We start from the raw sequence: 16,820 nt of genomic DNA on the forward strand, positions 1-16,820 counted from the left end.
AGACAAGTAGTATGGACAATGACTCTGGTTTTAGTGAATAAATCTACAGAGAGGGTCCCTTTTTCTTGTATCAATGTTACATTGACTCATCTCAGCTGTCGATTGGTGGACAGAATGTTACCTGAGGAGTGATGCCTTGGAGTAAGGGGGACTTCCAGTGGGCTCCAGCCTCACTCATCGCGTGCCACTTAAGAAAACTCCCACCAGTTGACCTCTCCCCGAGTGGCCAATTACCTCTTGTGTACCTTATGCCAGCAACATATGGTCCACTCAGCCCCCACTCCACTGGCACAGCATAAAGTCAGGGGATAAATGACGAGAACAGGCCTCACAGCCTGCACTGTATGCAGAACAGAGGGCCCACTGCCAGAAGAAAGAATGAGAGGAGGGGGTTGTGCCTGGACGACACGGGGAAAGGCTTTGGTTGAGCTTATGCAAGACCCTGCTGACCTTAAAGGACGTTTGTAACCGATCAGGGTAAACAGTTTATATGAAACACTACAGATATACAGGCGTCTCTGGCCCATAGCTTTGTGCTACAGGAGACTCAGCTACACCCCTTCTCCCTCTGTGTGAATGGTATTGTTGTGTTTCTAATGAGTAAAATGTCTGTCCTCTTTGTCTCACTGTCTTTGTGGTACAGAGGAGGATGTGTGGCCCGCCTGGAATATTGCTTGTCTTCCCAGATCCATATGCTTTATATATGTTTGCACTCTTTGTAATTTATATTATCATTCACTTTATCCAAGGTGTTGTCTTACAATTGTTAATTTAGTCTACTCTCTGTGCATATGACATGAAATTGTCTGTTTTGGAGGAAGGATCCCTCCTCGGTTTCCACAAAGTTAATCAAGTTGATCAAGTTTTCCTACATACTTTTAAAAACTTTTTTTATGTTTTGAGTGCATGACTTTAACTTAAAGTGGAGAATTTTTCACAGTGTTGTCATGCTATTATAATCTATTTGACTTCTTCCACCACTGCCTCAATGATTGGTTTCATGTGTCTGCAAAATAGCAGCTTTTTCTACACCAATCACTGAGACGAAGAGAACTCTCGCGAGATTTTCCCAACAGACCCGTTGGCCTGAGGTTACAGAAGCGATATCTCGCGCTACCTGAGCCCTCCGTGTCTCATTCCACCACGGTCAAGCCTGCCGGTAGTTCCTGTTCTAAAGCTTCACTTTAATCATTTCATTTGGAAACTTAAAACGGAATTTATATTTATAACAACCATCGTTTTATTTATTTAAAGCAAACGCAATCGTCTAAGCTAACTTCACAGGTAAACCGTTGATTCAAGGTCGTAATTTTGTACAGAAAAAGGAATTTCACGTAACAGCATTTAGCCGGGTCGTGCTAACAAAAGAAAATCCTTTCTCTTCAGAAATAATCCCCCATTACTCTCTTTAGTTATGAGTCATGTGGTCGTTGATAATCCACACGGTCTAGATCAGCAGGTGAGTACTTTTAATTCCTTACTTGACTATTTGTTTCTTTAAAAAAATGGTGTTTGTTCCCGTTAACGCGCACGTAGTTTCGATAGAGAAAGAGGTTAGCTTCGTTAGCTTAAGTCGCTAGCCTCCAGCTAAGCTAACGCTGCGGCTGCTAAAATGGAGGTGAAACGATGTCGCCGTAGAGAAGATTGCGATGGCGGAGCTCGTCACTACGCTGTGAAAACTAACTTAGTCCGGCGTTTTACTTTTTTGGAGAGGCTAACAATTGTCAATGTAGTATGAAACTCAAATTGGGTATAGTTACATTTAAATTACTTGAAACCTATAAGGTTAGCTAACATGTATCTGATCCTGCCGGTGTCCTACGAAGTTAGCCCGGCTAACGTTGGGCCTTCTCGACCTGAAACGTGGCGCAGGAAAAAAATGTTGGGCAGCGATTTTTTTTTAGCCTCCATTAATGTTTCTGAAATGTAAACTCTCTCAAGTAAATAAACAATTTAGTGAGTAACGTTAACCACATCTACTTAGATTGTAGTGTATGTATTAAAGTGATTAAATAAACTACGAAGTTTTGTTTTGTCTATTTAATTTGTAAGCATTTCTGTTTGATGGCCACAGACTAACGTGGTTGTGCCATCATGCCATGGCGGTTGTTGGGTACATTTAGCCGGTTTCAATAAACAATAAAACCCGGTTTAGTATCGATAGTGGTTTGAGATATTAAATTGATTATTTAATCAATAGTCGTCGTGTGTGTCTTCATTGTCTATTGGTAGTTTCTGAGTCAACTGCTTATCTGAATTTAAACCAAATAGCAGTCTTAAATGTTTCCCCTTTTTCTTGTAGCTTGCTGCCCTAGACTTGAACTCTGCTGACGGACAAGGCGGAGGAACTGGCAGTAAGTAATAAAGCAGATCTCACTAAAATACGTCAATGTAATAAATTGATGACATAAGCATTAGTTGATCCTCATGTAATTGTCTGCTACTTCTGTATTGATGACTATAATAAAGTGGCTAATGCAAACCACTGATGTTCTCTAGTAAATGAGACCTGTATATTTACTATATTGTATTAATAACTTCCAATAGTGGAACATTATGCCACAAAATCAACTCTTTAACAACCAACAATATACACATTATATTCACAGTACACCAGAAAGGGAGTTACCTTTTTTTGGTGTATTTTTCTTTGAGGAAAACCGTGTTTTATTGTTGACAAGATAGGGTCTTGCATTTATACTTTCAGTTTGTCAATAATGCCAATCTTGCAGTATTAAGAATGAGTGTATTGTATATGGCACATGACTCTTTTTACCTCCACCCAGGGCGTTACATTCCACCTCACTTGAGAAACAAAGATGCACCTAAAAACGGTAAGTTTAATCGAACACTCTTACTGACCCACAGTCAGACCATCTGGTCTGGCTTGTGGTGGTCTTCTTAGTGTTTGAAGCCCATCAGAGCAAGGAAAAGGCAAGCACGATTGAGAAAAAGGGGGTTAATTGTGTCTCAACTGATCTTTACCAGCCAAGACAAAGATGTTCTGCAGTGTTTTTGCTGCTTCAGACTATTTTTCTACTTCTAGAAGTGCACAGAAAGAGGAGAGAAAGTCAAGTCGGTTTTCTGTGCACGATGGCTTATCTTGGCTTGAATGAAGTGGGACAAGTTGTACTGTCCTACCCTGAAACGTTCACCCCAGGCTGATCATAAGGAAGAGAATAAGGCAAATTTCAAAATTATGTCACATTTGAACTTTTGTCATTGGTAATCTTTCACAAGTTTATTCTTGTCTCACATGTGAGTAAGAGGAGTGCTAGCGTTTGGCTGCTCTGATGAAGGGGAATGTGGAGGGTGGGTTATTTGTAGCTAGGATGAGGTGGTTTTGAAGTTTTTATCCTGTACTTGTTGTGCCTCTTAAAGGCCTTAAATCAAGACAAATGCTGTGCCTGGCATAATTCGCCAGATAATTTTACATTTTCAAAAATCTTGGCAAAATTGTACTGTGTCAGTGCACACTTGATGTTTTTTCTCATTTTTTTTACTTTACTGTTTTCTCATTCCACAGCAGGAAATGCTTATTCCGCTGGTAGACAGTACGGTTATTCAGTGGCACCAGTAAATCTCTGTAAGTCCCTTCTGTCTGCTTTTCGCTGAGGGCAACTTGCATTTCCAGATGCATGAAATGGCCATTTTACACACCAGCAAAGCCAGTGTGAAGAGGGAGAGTTTTCAAGCTATACACTTTACAGTAAAGATTAATGAGCTCATGATTAATTAATGTGCTTCTCTCTACTAGGGTGCTTGCATTCAAAATGAGAAATATGTCATGAATAATGGGCAATTTTCTATAAGCATACGCTTGCTGGGTTAATGCTTTTCTTAACTGTAGTGAGTGGAATTTGAAGCATTAAAAAATGTTTTTCTTCAACTGTATATGTAAGCCCATATTTCACCTGCAAATGTCCCCCAAGTTTCTTCTAAGCAGTACCCACAACCATGGCAGGCAGAGTGTGAGCAAACACTCTATAAAACATCTATACAGCAGGAGGGGATGACTGTAAGATTGGTGACTATTAGTGTAAAGTCAAGCCCAACGCTCATACTGTGAGTCAGTAGTTATGGGTCTTTTTATAGCCTGCTTCCCTACCTTTGCTCAGGTTACCCAAGACTGACCTCTCAAGAGTTCGCCTTTTACCAGGCCTACAGTGGGGGTCGGCGAAACAGATGTGGTATACTTTGACCTCTACCTGCATGCCATCTACTTGTTGGCAGATTTACATAGTGTGTGTATATATAGCTGAACACTGGGGCGTAATCAATGTGCCCTTGCTTTGTCATGGTCACTTGAAAAAAAGCAGCAGAAATCTGGGCCTAACTGTGTTAAAGCTTGCAATTAAAGCTGCTTCTGATGCATGGGGATGGTGCCTACAAGACTGCGCTGCACCGCGAGTGGCTGTCGTACTAATAATGAGCCGATGTCAGCGGACGTAGGGCTGGGCGATATAAAGCTTTTCAATAATATCCACTTTTTTTACGCTATGCCACAATATGTTTTTATTTTCACATGTTCTCTAATATAACACAACTGTTATTTCACCCGTTGATGCATATTATGCCATTTTGACTAATTATATGCACAATTTAAGTACATTTTTTTTCTCGGAAATGCGTTTTTCAAATGTTTTTGTATTTAATTGGTGATTTTTCTTATAGCATTGACTGACTTATTAAGTGAATGAAAAATTCCTGTCAAAAGGCTCTTAGCCTCGTGTATATATACGTACCGCGAAACATCAACGTCCTTACCACCTCGCATATAAACTCTCTACCATTCTCTCCAAACAAAGATACACGCCTCATACGCACACACTCCACCAAGAGAGCGCAATCTGCAATAAATCAAGTATTTGATCCACTGCATTGTACAAACATTCGTACCTTTTAACCTTTGGTAATTGCAGTCATGAAATCATTAAACTGAGAAAATAATCTGCGGTTCATATGCGCGCCGAAGGAACCGTTAGCTGGTTTGCACTGTGCATTTCATGTGACGGTGTGACAGTGTGACAGAAATGTTCTTTTGGGCTAGCAGACTGTTGATGCAGAGTATAGCTCTTGAGTATAACGAGTAAAAGGAATCTTGAAACATGTCGTTGAAGTTAAGCAGGCTTGCTTTGCTGCACAAGTGTCTCCAGAATATGCAGTTCGTTTGCTGTCTGGAGTGAGGCGCACCTTGCTACCAACACTCGCCTGGAGATGTGAGACTGTTCTAGGGAACATTCTCAGTTTCCAACCAGTGTTGGTCGATTCACCAAACCACTTGTAGCTCATACTTTGCCGCGCACAGCTGCAGAGGAAATGGAATATTTTCGGTTCGTTATGAAACTGTGGCGGGAAATAAAAGACTGTCTGCTCGCCGCAGTTTCTGCAATTCATTGGAAACACGGTTCAGGGGAAACTACTTGAGCCTTTTTACTTGAAAGCTACACATGATGTGGTCAATCCGACAATGCGTAGAGAAGGAGATTCGTTGTTTAATAGAGTTGTCTTGTTTTTGTCCATTTTGGTGGGTTGATGAACTGACACTGCTGTGGCTTTCACACGGCTGCACGGTGTGCTTTGCAATGTTTTCAGATTGCACATGCATAATTTTTGTCTGATACCCGTCCGAGTGACAATATATCACCACAAATTGCGTCGCAGTATTTTTGTAGGCGATTTAAAAAAATACAAAAAAAAAAGTTCATTTTAATTAAAATAGACTTTAGTTTAAGCTTAGCATTTGCACTCAACAGGGGAAAAGTCTGAATGCCACATCTGTACATGTATTTTTCACTTTCTTGCCTATTGTGATTGCAATGCAGCTCTGAGAGGCCCCAAATTCTCCCCAAACTGACCTAAATCCATTTCCTGCTACCATCAATACGGTACATTTTGAGCTTGTTTGGAAAGTACTAGACGGTGTAGGTTTTCCTCCACTTTTTGAAGCTATGGACGGATTAACAACACATACATCGGCGTGTGAAGCATTAGAAAGCTTTCCCCTTTGACATTTACCTGCTGGCCCACAGGTATGAATATAGATCCTCACCAGACTAGATCTGTGTGGCTGGTCTGCCCAGTCATGCTATTGTGACATAGCCTCAGCTACTACCAAATCCATTTGATTGCTTAATCTTTTGTCTTTTGGAGGTGTAGAACTTGCTTTGCTTTTTTTGCCCAATTTCTTTTGAACTATTGGATGACAACAGAATGACAAATGTTGCGGCATATTTTTTTTTTTTTCCAGTAGGTCAGTCTCCAAAAGAGCGACTTATGGCTAATGGGGAGACTTGAGTATTTGCTTTCTGACACAAATGTGCAGCATCGTGCTCTTTTCCTCAAGCCTTTTTTTGTCTTTCCACAAAGATACGCCTGGATGGGACGGCGGAAGCAGCAATGGATTTGTGAATGGTTACCACGACAATCGCACAAATGGGGGCTATGGAGGGCGGGGACCCCCTCGCAATGATAGAGGTGGGCGTGGCGCCTACCATGGTAACAGGGGTGGAGGCCCGTTTACTCAACCATTGCAAAATGCAGGTGGGGAAACCCTGTCATGCTGTAAAATGTCAAACTATAGCCCTGGTTTTTCAGAGTGACGGCGTAGTTTTAAGATGGAAACTTTGACCTCCCCCCACCCTTGTTACACATACAGTTACAATAGCAGAACACTACCCTGCATAATGGATTTGCAGTTATATAAAATAGTTAGCTGTGCACTTAAAGGGAATGATCTTTGCGCCGCTTTTGGTAAGAAAGCGGCGCCATCTGATGACCGCCGATTTGCGCAAAGAAGGAGTCGCTGACCGGCTCTGTTCGTTACAGGATTTAGCGGAGAGGGAAACTGGGCAGGAGCTCCGAGGGATGCTGCCTACAACAGCTTCGGTGGACGGTCCAACGACAGGTCCAAGTCCACCTTCTTCAATGAACGTGGCGGAGGTGGAGGCGGAAGGGGAAGGTGTGTAACATTTACATTTGATAACTTACTGTGCTTTGAGTTTTTGAGTCTGCAAAGTTTGTTTTACTCCGATGTTTTATAATCTGAGATTTTATAGCAAAGCATTCTATATAATCTGAATGAGTTTTTATTTTATAGTTCGCTTTCTATGACTGTTTAATCATTTTAAATTAAATAATGGGCTGATATTGTTTTATTAAATAAGACATTAAAGGGTTTCTTCTGGCTCCACACACTAACACACTGGTTCTGTGTACAGATATGAGCGTGGGGGCTTTTCTGGTGGTGGAAGCAGCCGGTGGGGCGACGAGTCCAGTGACGACTGGTCCAAGCCCACTGCTCCCAACGAGCGCCAGGAAGCGTAAGAAAGATTTTGCTCACAAAATCACAAATAACGGAAATCTTGTATTTGGATTAGATCTCAACTTTTGCTAATGTTTTCTTCCAGAGAGCTGTTTGCTGCAAGCAACACTGGAATAAACTTTGAGAAATATGATGATATTCCCGTGGAGGCAACCGGAAGCAACTGCCCTCCCCACATTGACAGCGTATGTCTATATATAGAATTCTATTTTATAGGTTTTTAATAGAAACGTTTGTGCCTTTTTTACTGACTGTCTGGTTATTCTGTAGTTTCACGATGTGGACATGGGTGAGATCATCATGGGGAACATCAACCTGACCCGCTACACCTGTCCCACCCCGGTTCAGAAGCATGCGATCCCCATCATCAAGTCCAAGAGAGACTTGATGGCTTGCGCCCAGACTGGTGAGTATTTCTATTTATTCTCAACGCATTTGACAGCCTTAAGTAGACCTACCAGCCTTTTCTCTTACTACGATCATTGGACAAGCTTGATGTATCATTTAGCTTACGCCTTTTGGCTCCACAGTTCGGTTTTATATTTTGTTTTAGGTAGTCTAAAGTAATCGTGTGTCTTCTAGGGTCCGGAAAGACTGCTGCTTTCTTGCTGCCAGTGCTTAGTCAAATTTACATGGACGGGCCAGGAGAGGCTCTGCAGGCCTCCAAGAACGGACAGGTACGGAATGGACAGGTATTGGGGGGTGAAAGAAAATGCACAATGAGTGAACTTATCCTGCCATCTGATTGTGGCTAATGAACATTATTTCTTTAATACTCAGGATAGTGGAAGGTATGGCCGCCGTAAGCAGTACCCACTCTCCCTGGTTCTGGCTCCCACCAGAGAGTTGGCCTTGCAGATCTACGACGAGGCGAGAAAGGTGAGTGACGATCCGACACCACATGGAAGAAGTCTTTTGCCGGAACATTGAATATGCATCTTAAAACATTTCTTTTCTCCCTACCTTGTAGTTTGCCTATCGCTCACGTGTGCGCCCCTGCGTGGTGTATGGTGGTGCTGATATTGGCCAGCAGATCAGGGAGCTGGAGAGAGGCTGTCACCTGCTGGTGGCCACGCCTGGACGTCTGGTTGACATGATGGAGAGGGGCAAGATCGGTCTGGACTATTGCAAGTCAGTAGAACACAAGGATCCATAAAGGCATTTTTTTTTGTTGAAACGGACTCCACTACTTGTGTATTTTTGTTTTTGAATTAAATGTGAATTGCGTCTCTGCAGCTTCTTGATCCTGGATGAGGCCGACCGCATGTTGGACATGGGTTTTGAGCCACAGATCAGACGCATCGTGGAGCAGGATACGATGCCACCTAAAGGCGTCCGCCAGACCATGATGTTCAGTGCCACCTTCCCCAAGGAGATTCAGGTAGGGTTAGGACAGTCAACAAGTATAGCGAGTCTTGCTAAGTGAGATAAATATATCTGCGTACTTATCCATTTGATTTGTTTGCATAGATCCTCGCTCGTGACTTCCTGGAGGACTACATTTTCCTGGCAGTGGGCCGTGTTGGTTCCACTTCAGAAAACATCACCCAGAAGGTGGTTTGGGTCGAAGAGACAGACAAGAGGTCCTTCCTCCTTGATCTGCTCAATGCTACAGGTGAGAAGTGCATCCGTAATTATGAAACGCTCATGACGGTCACATAGGGCTCTAATCATCGTGTATTTCTGCCCCATATCAAGCTAATATTGACGTTGCTACATCTCTGCTAACAAATGTTCATTATAGCAAGACCTTGCTGTGAAATATAAAATGTCATACAGGGGTGAGCAGTCACTGAAATAACTTTCCGTGTTCAGTGGGTTTGCTTCTCCATATTGATCTCAAGTTGTTATATTTGTGTACTGAGAAGCCTGACGTTTACTGTCCGGTTTGGTTTTATCTTAGTCATTCCCAGTGATGTTCCAGAAAGTGTGCCGGATGTCCCAGATAAACCCGGTAATTGTGAACATATCATCATTTTACTCTGACCCACAAACCAGAGACATAGCATCCCACAGTCCATCCTGTCCCTCTGCTCCCAGCTGACACGCTGTCTCACTTTTTTTGTTCCTTTCATTTCCACTAAGAGCTTCTAGGACCAACGATAGCATTTCCCTTGCACTCTATTGACTCATTGTGACATTGCAGAATTTGAGTCAATAGTAGTCTCTCCCCTCTAAAAAGGAAGTCCTTCCTAGCCGTAGAGTTGGTGTGTTATCAACACCGACTCAGCGTGACCCACGGTGGCTGGTTGTCGTAGAAAGAGCTCTCAGATGGCTGTGACAGATTTAAAGGCACCAAACTTTCACTTCAGTGAACTATTTCTAGAGGTCTAGTGTAGACCACTTAGCTGCCACAAGGGAAGAGAAATAAAGGACCATAGGGGGGGTGAACTGCATGTAAGTTGCAATCAAAGTTACTTTTTTCCAGCTTAAAATTGAGCCAGTGTAATTGGGCTGATTTGGGCTTCATTTTAAAGTGCTGATGTATCCCATCACCAGTCAGTCATTTTTATTTTCTCAAGCTTTTATTCTGATAGCCATTAATCCATATATCTGGATTGTAGCCTAATATCTTACAATTCAATAATTGTTTAAACTAAGGATGTCCCAAGCCAAACTTAAGCACCGGTATCGGTTATCTTTAGTACCATGTGCAGAAAACCTGAAGCCATAGTTCTCAATTAATAGTTGTAAAGCTTTTTATGCAATCCATGACTCCATTTTTAAGTTGTCATTTGGTTTTTGATTGTCATTTACATCATGATCTTGTAGTCGCTGGCCTTTTTAGAATGAGTTTTATGTTCCTGCTCCCATCTTTAGTAACAAACATCCATCCGTAACCAGTTATCAATGACTCATCCTCTCCTGCTCTCTTCCCGTTTGTCTCGTCCTCCTTGTTTTCCGGCTTCACAGTCAAAGAGTCGTTGACTCTGGTGTTTGTGGAAACCAAGAAAGGAGCCGATGCCCTGGAGGACTTCCTCTACCACGAGGGTTACTCCTGCACCAGCATCCATGGAGACCGGTCCCAGAGAGACCGAGAGGAGGCTCTGAATCAGTTCCGGTCCGGACGCTGCCCCATCTTGGTGGCTACAGCTGTAAGTAATCATCGTGATTTTCCTAACTGAGACGCAGCCCGTCTTGAATGTTTAGCTTGAATTTATATTAAACAAGTGCAAATATTACAATATAACTAGAAATGAGTTCCCGAAGAAACATTAGAGGAACCAGGCCAACTGGGTCAAAGAGCAATCTGTGGCTTTGGTTGAACAAACAGGTTTTATCTGTTATCTCAAGTTCTAAAAGTTATTTGAACTTTGGTCAAAAGGAAGCTCTCCACTGAAAGTTGTTGGTTGTTGTGGTCTCACCGTCTTATTTTTTTTTTTTTAAGAGTACTTTCTTCTCACTTTAATGTTATATTTCCTTTTTCCAGGTGGCTGCCAGAGGTCTGGACATCAGCAATGTGAAGCATGTCATTAACTTTGATCTGCCCAGTGACATTGAGGAGTACGTTCACCGTATTGGCCGTACGGGACGTGTGGGCAACCTTGGTATGGACCTTTTTTAAATTTGTTTTGTTTTTCCTAATTTTCAATCCGTTATGTAGATTCATATTTTAACGTCTCTATACAATCTTTCACTGTTTTGTGCAGGTCTGGCTACGTCGTTCTTTAACGACAAAAACAGCAACATAACCAAAGATTTGCTGGACATTTTGGTGGAGGCCCACCAGGAAGTTCCCTCCTGGCTCGAGAGCCTGGCCTACGAGCACCAGCACAAGACCACCACCCGGGGTGGACGCTCCAAGAGGTAATTGTCCCGAGCAGGAACAAATGTCAGGTGTTAGTCATGTGACAAAACGGTCCTCCTTTTGGGCCTCATTCATTTGAACTGTTGCTGGTTTTGCTGCTTTGCATTGTTCTTCTGGATCATATCCACACAAAAAGAACGACATGGCTTCAGGCACTTGTGAAGTACCTTCGTGAACTCTGTATCTAACAAGCGTACGTTCTTGTGAAGGTTCTCTGGCGGTTTCGGAGCTAGAGACTACCGTCAGACGTCCGGTGGCCCCGGAAACTTCACGAGCAGCCGCGGTGGCGGGCGTAGCGCTGGAGGCCATGGAGGTAACCGTGGCTTTGGCGGCGGAGGTGGTAAGGAAACACCTTTCCCCTTCCTTCTGCATTTCACTTTAACACTATTAAAACCTTAATGTAAAACCTAAAACAATTGTATATTTGATTGAAATAATGCTGACCCCCTGACGTTATCCTCCACAGGTGGCTTTGGTGGTGGCGGTGGAGGCGGCGGCGGCAGCAACTTCTACAACAACGACGGCTACGGAGGCAATTACAGCCACTCTGGTAGTGTGGATTGGTGGGGCAACTAGCCGCCATAGGAAACAGGTTGCAATGCCAACCCAAGGGAAACCACATGTTAACTTAAAGCCAGACCATAACAACAAACCCTCCCTGTGTAGCTTCACTGACACACAGTACATTACCAACCCTGGTTCTCTGCCATTATGCTTCTCAAAAAGGAAGTGCACAGCACGAGGCAAAGGAAAAGTCCACCAGCACGTTTGACGCACCGGAGAACGCAGAGATTCGCACACCTCAGAGTGAGCATGGATGCTGACATGCATTGTCCGATAGCAACTTCGGGCTTTCATTGTTAAAAGTATTTTTGTTCTTTTTGTGGAAAAAAAAACCCTGAAACAAAAACGAAACAATCGAATAACCTGAGGATCATTTGTATGTTAATGTACTGTGCCTTTTGGAATTTAGACAGGAAATCTATGTTTTCATTTCACCAGATGAACATGGCCAAGAGCTCTAAATTTGATTTTACTATATCGTTTGGTGAAAAAAATATTAGAAAGGTAATATAAGCTTGGATTTAATCAAACCTTGGCAAACACTCTGGGGTATTGTGGCGCTGAGTCATGATTCCATTTGAACTTCAAATTTATTGCAGGAACATCATGTAGCCTTTTCTATAGTCAAACAGCTAATGGAGCCATTACTACGGCTGACTCAAACTGGGCCGCTCTGTAAGGCAACCGCATTTTAATCCTACGGGACAAAGTTACATTTTGTTTTTCTGTTTCTTTTTTTGCTCACTCTATCCTGGACAGGCTCCTTTTTATGGATATGATAGTCTTTGAAATAGCCATTCCTATTGTAATCTTAAGAAACACATAAGTCATTAAGCTCAGTGCCAACGATCGCTGAGGTTTCAACAAGAATAATCACTGCTGGAACTTGTTACTCCACACTTTTAAATTGACTTGACAGTGTTACGGCAGCTAGTACGCTACCAAGTGCTAGCTACGTTAAGTGGGCGGTGTTTTTTGTTTATTTTTACGGGAGACATTTTTGGTGCAAGTGTGTGCAAAATTGAAAAACTGGAGTCAGTTTTTTGATTTTTGAATTGTTTCTCTACAAACATGTATCAAAACAAAAAATGCCTGCCATCTTGAAAGTGAAGTTCAAAATGGCTGCATAAAGGACCACAGCATCGGGAGGGCATAGCGTGGTGTTAGTGTTTACTGAATCGACCGGCAACCACGAGGCCCAGATGGTATTCTACGCTTGCAAGTGTTTTGTTTTTTGGTCAAGGAGGAAAGACACGTGAACTGAGTCGCAGGCTTAACTTAATTACAAACGTTTTCTCTTTTCAAGCTGCGTTGGAGGCAGGGTTCATCTTAAAGAGACAGGGTTCATCTTAAAGAGACAGGCATTTGAGTGATCACTGAGGTTTATCGATTAAACAGCGAGGAGACGGCAGGTTAGAGCAGCACTTCGACCACTGGGGTTAGGGGAGCGGGGGAGGGAGGGAGGGGGGTGGAAGGGGGAGGCGCGGCGTTCAGTGCACCGCCATCGCCGATCGGCTTTGGTTTCAATTGCTGCTGTGTAGTGTAACTGTGGAGGGGGCCAAAGACGAGGAGGGGCGAGTGGCCACCTTCCTCATGGAACATTTAAGTACCGTCAGGTCCTCTGGGAGTTTATCTGCTCAGACGTATAAGAATCTGTGGCTTCGCGATGCTGGAGCAGGCTTTTCCTCTCAAAGAGGAGCAGCCATCGAGAGGAGGAGAGATGGGGCGTTTCACCTCAAAATGCTCCCAACTTTCTCATCGGGGTGTGTTGTGCCTTGAAACCTTTATTTTTTATTTTTAAGAAACAGAACTATAAGCGGATGCACTGACAGTGTTGAGAACTTGAGATTGAATGGTGCTACTTGATTTAAGTGTGTAGGCCCTTGTTCGTCGTGCCCATCAAGTTTTACAAAAGTTCTTTTATTGCACATCTAGAGTTTTATATAGATGTCTTGGATATGTGTCCTTAAGCTTCCAAATATTGTGTGTGAGGAGATTGTGAAAAACGCAGCTTGTTTACAAAGGGGACAGGTTCTAAACGTTTAAACCAGGATTTATTTGGGACCAGGGGATTTAGCAGTCGGGGGGGAATTTAGCCATTTGCACAGATTTCTAGATTCTACTTTTGCTGCTAGTTTTGTGTAATTTATTAAGCATTTTTGACAAATATTTATTTTTGTAAGCCTCAAAGTGATTCTTTGAAAGTTTCAGTAACTTGACCAAAAGACAGTACAAAAAACACTGGCACTTGAATGTTGAATGTCACCTGTTTGCGTGAAATTTATATATTTCGGGGTAGTGTGAGCTTTTTAATGTTTAAGATACATTGGACTCAGTAAATAATATCCAGCTGTTTCAGGGCCTCCTCGTGGCCAGTCATCTCTATTAGATTCTATTAATTGGTCAACAAAATTTGAAATGGAATTGAACAAACATGCCAAGGTTTGGAATATAGCTGTCAAAAGAGCAACAAAAAACATCTTAAGCATATCAGTGCTGAAGTGTTCAGATTCTCCAATTGTGTGCATTATTGATTCTTTACTCTAATTTGAACTGATGATTATTTTTCTCCAGTGAATGTCTGGCACATGGCAATCCTTAAAGAAACAAACATGTGGTTTATTCTCATTGTTGTATTTGCATATATGAACCCTCTGGAGTTCCCTCTGAATGTAGAACACGTCTGCACAATTGATTTCCCACGGCAGCTGTTGGAATTAGTTTGAGATGAGCAGGAAGGTTCTGTGCAGGTTGTTGCAGGCAGAACCCGAGACTTGTTCCACATTCTCCAGAGAACCCCGGAGCTCTTTAGACGTAGACTTTGCTTTCTGTATTAGCTTATAGGCTACTGCACCGCATGGGAAATACTCAGCTGTGCAATTGTATGATTTTACCAAAATAAAATGTTTGAATGCAAAAATTATCTGGAAGAATCCAGCATGTTTCATGAAGACTTGTTTACTGTAGTTGTGCAGAGAAGACCTGTAGCAGCGGCCTGTTGCCTTGTGTGGATTCCGGGCGGACGGGCGGCAAATATTCAATTTGGTGGAGATTGGATGGGCTTCATTTCTTTTGAAAAAAATATAAAGATTTCATTTGTAAATTTATCTGTGTGGATTGTGTTATTTCCTCAAACGGTGTTACAGCTCAGTGATTTGAAAGGTGTTTATGTTTTATAACGTTAAACAACTGCTAAGCTAAACACGAGTATCACGTTGCCAAAAGGTCCGTCTTAATTCTGAAGCATCGTCACGAAATACTGACACTAGAAGTTTACCCTAAACAAACATTTAAAGGTATATTCTGTTATGATTTTAAGCAAACAGAAGTACAAAAATGTAAAACTGCAAGATATTTCACAAATTAAAGAAGACGCTAAACTCGTGACATGTTTTATGTTGGAGGAGAAGGAGGCTTGCTGCTAAAACAGAATATACTTCGTGTGGCTCTTTCCTGTGATCAAAGCCAGGCCTATAAAATCAATGTAGGCCGACTTCCGTCTCGCAGTCTCAGGTTCCTGTCATGACTCACTGACACTTGAACACAACGGATCTGTTAGAGTTTAACAGAGTCAATGGGTCCCCTACACCTCTACCTCACAACGGCAAGACACATTGAGGCTTTGCCTCTTTTTGTTTTGTGTCCATTTGTTATTTTGTGCCCTTTTTAAGGAATTTTTTTAGCCTGTGTGTGATGACATTTTTCATCTTTTTTGGTTTTGTGATCATTTGTGTCTTTGTCGTTTTGAGGTAAGTTTGCGTCTTCTCTGGTCTTTTTGTCTGTTTTTTTTGTGTATCTTTATTGCCTTTTTAGTTTCTTTGTGGTCATTTTGCATCTCTTCATGGTCTGTGTGTCTCCACAGGGGGGGGGGGGGGACCCTGACACTTTGGGCCCCGGGGCCTTTGACCGCCCAGTCGGCCCATTCATTAATCCATGCATGGTTTAGAGTGACGCCTCTTTCTAATATGTCAAAAGGACCTGTGGGTTCTAAAAAGCAAAATCCCAGGTTTGAAAATCCTTTTGGAAATTCTTTCAGTGATTAGTAGCAGCATATTAATGCTCATGGTTTCAGCAATCGTGTGTGACGTGTTTTAGTCTGTAGAAGTGTTTCAGTCAGACCAGGTGAGCTGAATCCCCCAGACGATCAAATCCAGAGTTGTCTCCATTCGCTCTCCACAACGGTAACCAGATGTGCAGAGATTAAGGCGTGTGTGTGTGTCTGCTGAGCTTTTCAAGTGATAGTCTGGTGAAATGAGGGTAAAATGATCAACAACAACAAAAAGAAAGCTGACCTGTATTTGATGCCTCTACAGATGACTGGAGTGCAATGAAAACCCACTTTTGGGAGGTTTTTTTAATGTTACTCTTGAAAGGTCACGTGGCCTCTAATGTGCTGAGGAGGTTTCATAACCACTGAGCCAGCGACACCCATTAAACCCCTGTTGTGTAATATCTGTCATTTTGAAAAAAATACTGTTTTAGGGACCCTTGAAGTCGGGTTTCACTCTCGGCTCTGCGGAGGAAGATGGAGGAAGATGGAGGTCCGCGTGCAGCTTGGACAGCAGAGGAATCTGAGTCAGCAAAGTGTATTGATCGCCTCTCCCATCAGATCACTCACCGCCGCTGGTGCCCTGATCCCCTAATCCATTTCAACATCTGCATTTCTGATAAGTTTGTATGTCCAACTTCATGCTGCGAGTGTGTGCGTCGGTGTAATCTGTGTGTTTTCCAAGTTACCGCTCTGCCTCAGCGGTTTGATCCGAGAGCTTCGCTTTGCTTCTGTAATCCTGCCAACCGCCCATCTCCACCTCCATCCATCCCTGCCTCCATCACTCCATCCAGGGGATTTGAATGCCATTAAGAGATGGCTTTTTTGGTGCGTGTGTGTGTGTGTGTGTGTGTGTGTGTGTGTGTGTGTGTGTGTGTATTATGGAACGCACACAGTGAAGAGGAGGGGGGGAGGATGAAGTGTAAATTCACAACCGCACACACTTCAGCTGGAGGACGGTGTCATGCAGAAGCAGCCGTTGTGCGGTTGATGGTGCAGCGTGCGGACTCGTGTGGGACGGGTGGGATGGACCCATGCAGGAACGCCGGGGCCGAGTCTTTCAACACACATGGATG

The 16,820-nt window shown here is 42.9% G+C and overlaps 1 protein-coding gene across 12 annotated transcripts; it reads left to right on the forward strand.

Moving 5' to 3' along the window:
- Nucleotides 1–1,143: 1,143 nt before the first annotated feature.
- On the forward strand, nucleotides 1,144–13,139 carry ddx3xa (DEAD-box helicase 3 X-linked a). 12 transcript variants are annotated; one of them, XM_079170117.1, is made up of 22 exons: nucleotides 1,144–1,284; nucleotides 1,387–1,459; nucleotides 2,303–2,354; nucleotides 2,787–2,834; nucleotides 3,527–3,586; nucleotides 4,119–4,190; nucleotides 6,370–6,543; nucleotides 6,829–6,961; nucleotides 7,221–7,322; nucleotides 7,410–7,509; nucleotides 7,595–7,730; nucleotides 7,907–8,001; nucleotides 8,105–8,203; nucleotides 8,295–8,455; nucleotides 8,561–8,705; nucleotides 8,795–8,939; nucleotides 9,228–9,278; nucleotides 10,238–10,419; nucleotides 10,755–10,872; nucleotides 10,975–11,131; nucleotides 11,342–11,472; nucleotides 11,599–13,139. In XM_079170117.1, the coding sequence occupies exons 2-22, from the start codon at nucleotides 1,415–1,417 to the stop codon at nucleotides 11,706–11,708; spliced, it is 2,316 nt and encodes a 771-aa protein (XP_079026243.1). In that variant the 5' UTR covers nucleotides 1,144–1,284; nucleotides 1,387–1,414; the 3' UTR covers nucleotides 11,709–13,139. The 12 variants fall into 12 exon arrangements, with proteins under 12 accessions (XP_079026243.1, XP_079026247.1, XP_079026248.1 ...); XM_079170121.1 differs by having other exon boundaries at nucleotides 1,151–1,459; nucleotides 11,342–11,445; XM_079170122.1 differs by having other exon boundaries at nucleotides 1,151–1,459; nucleotides 6,370–6,498.
- The last annotated feature ends 3,681 nt before the right edge of the window (nucleotides 13,140–16,820 follow it).

Source organism: Pholis gunnellus (genome assembly GCF_910591455.1).
Source record: "Pholis gunnellus genome assembly, chromosome: 12".
NCBI lineage: Eukaryota > Metazoa > Chordata > Actinopteri > Perciformes > Pholidae > Pholis > Pholis gunnellus.

Excerpts from the sequence above, each read along its gene's own strand:
- ddx3xa (XM_079170117.1), top strand. The coding sequence starts at position 1,415 with ATGAGTCATGTGGTCGTTGATAATCCACACGGTCTAGATCAGCAG. Across the intron at positions 8,456-8,560 it reads ATCGGTCTGGACTATTGCAA|CTTCTTGATCCTGGATGAGG; the intron begins GTCAGTAGAACA and ends GCGTCTCTGCAG. Across the intron at positions 8,940-9,227 it reads TGATCTGCTCAATGCTACAG|TCATTCCCAGTGATGTTCCA; the intron begins GTGAGAAGTGCA and ends GTTTTATCTTAG.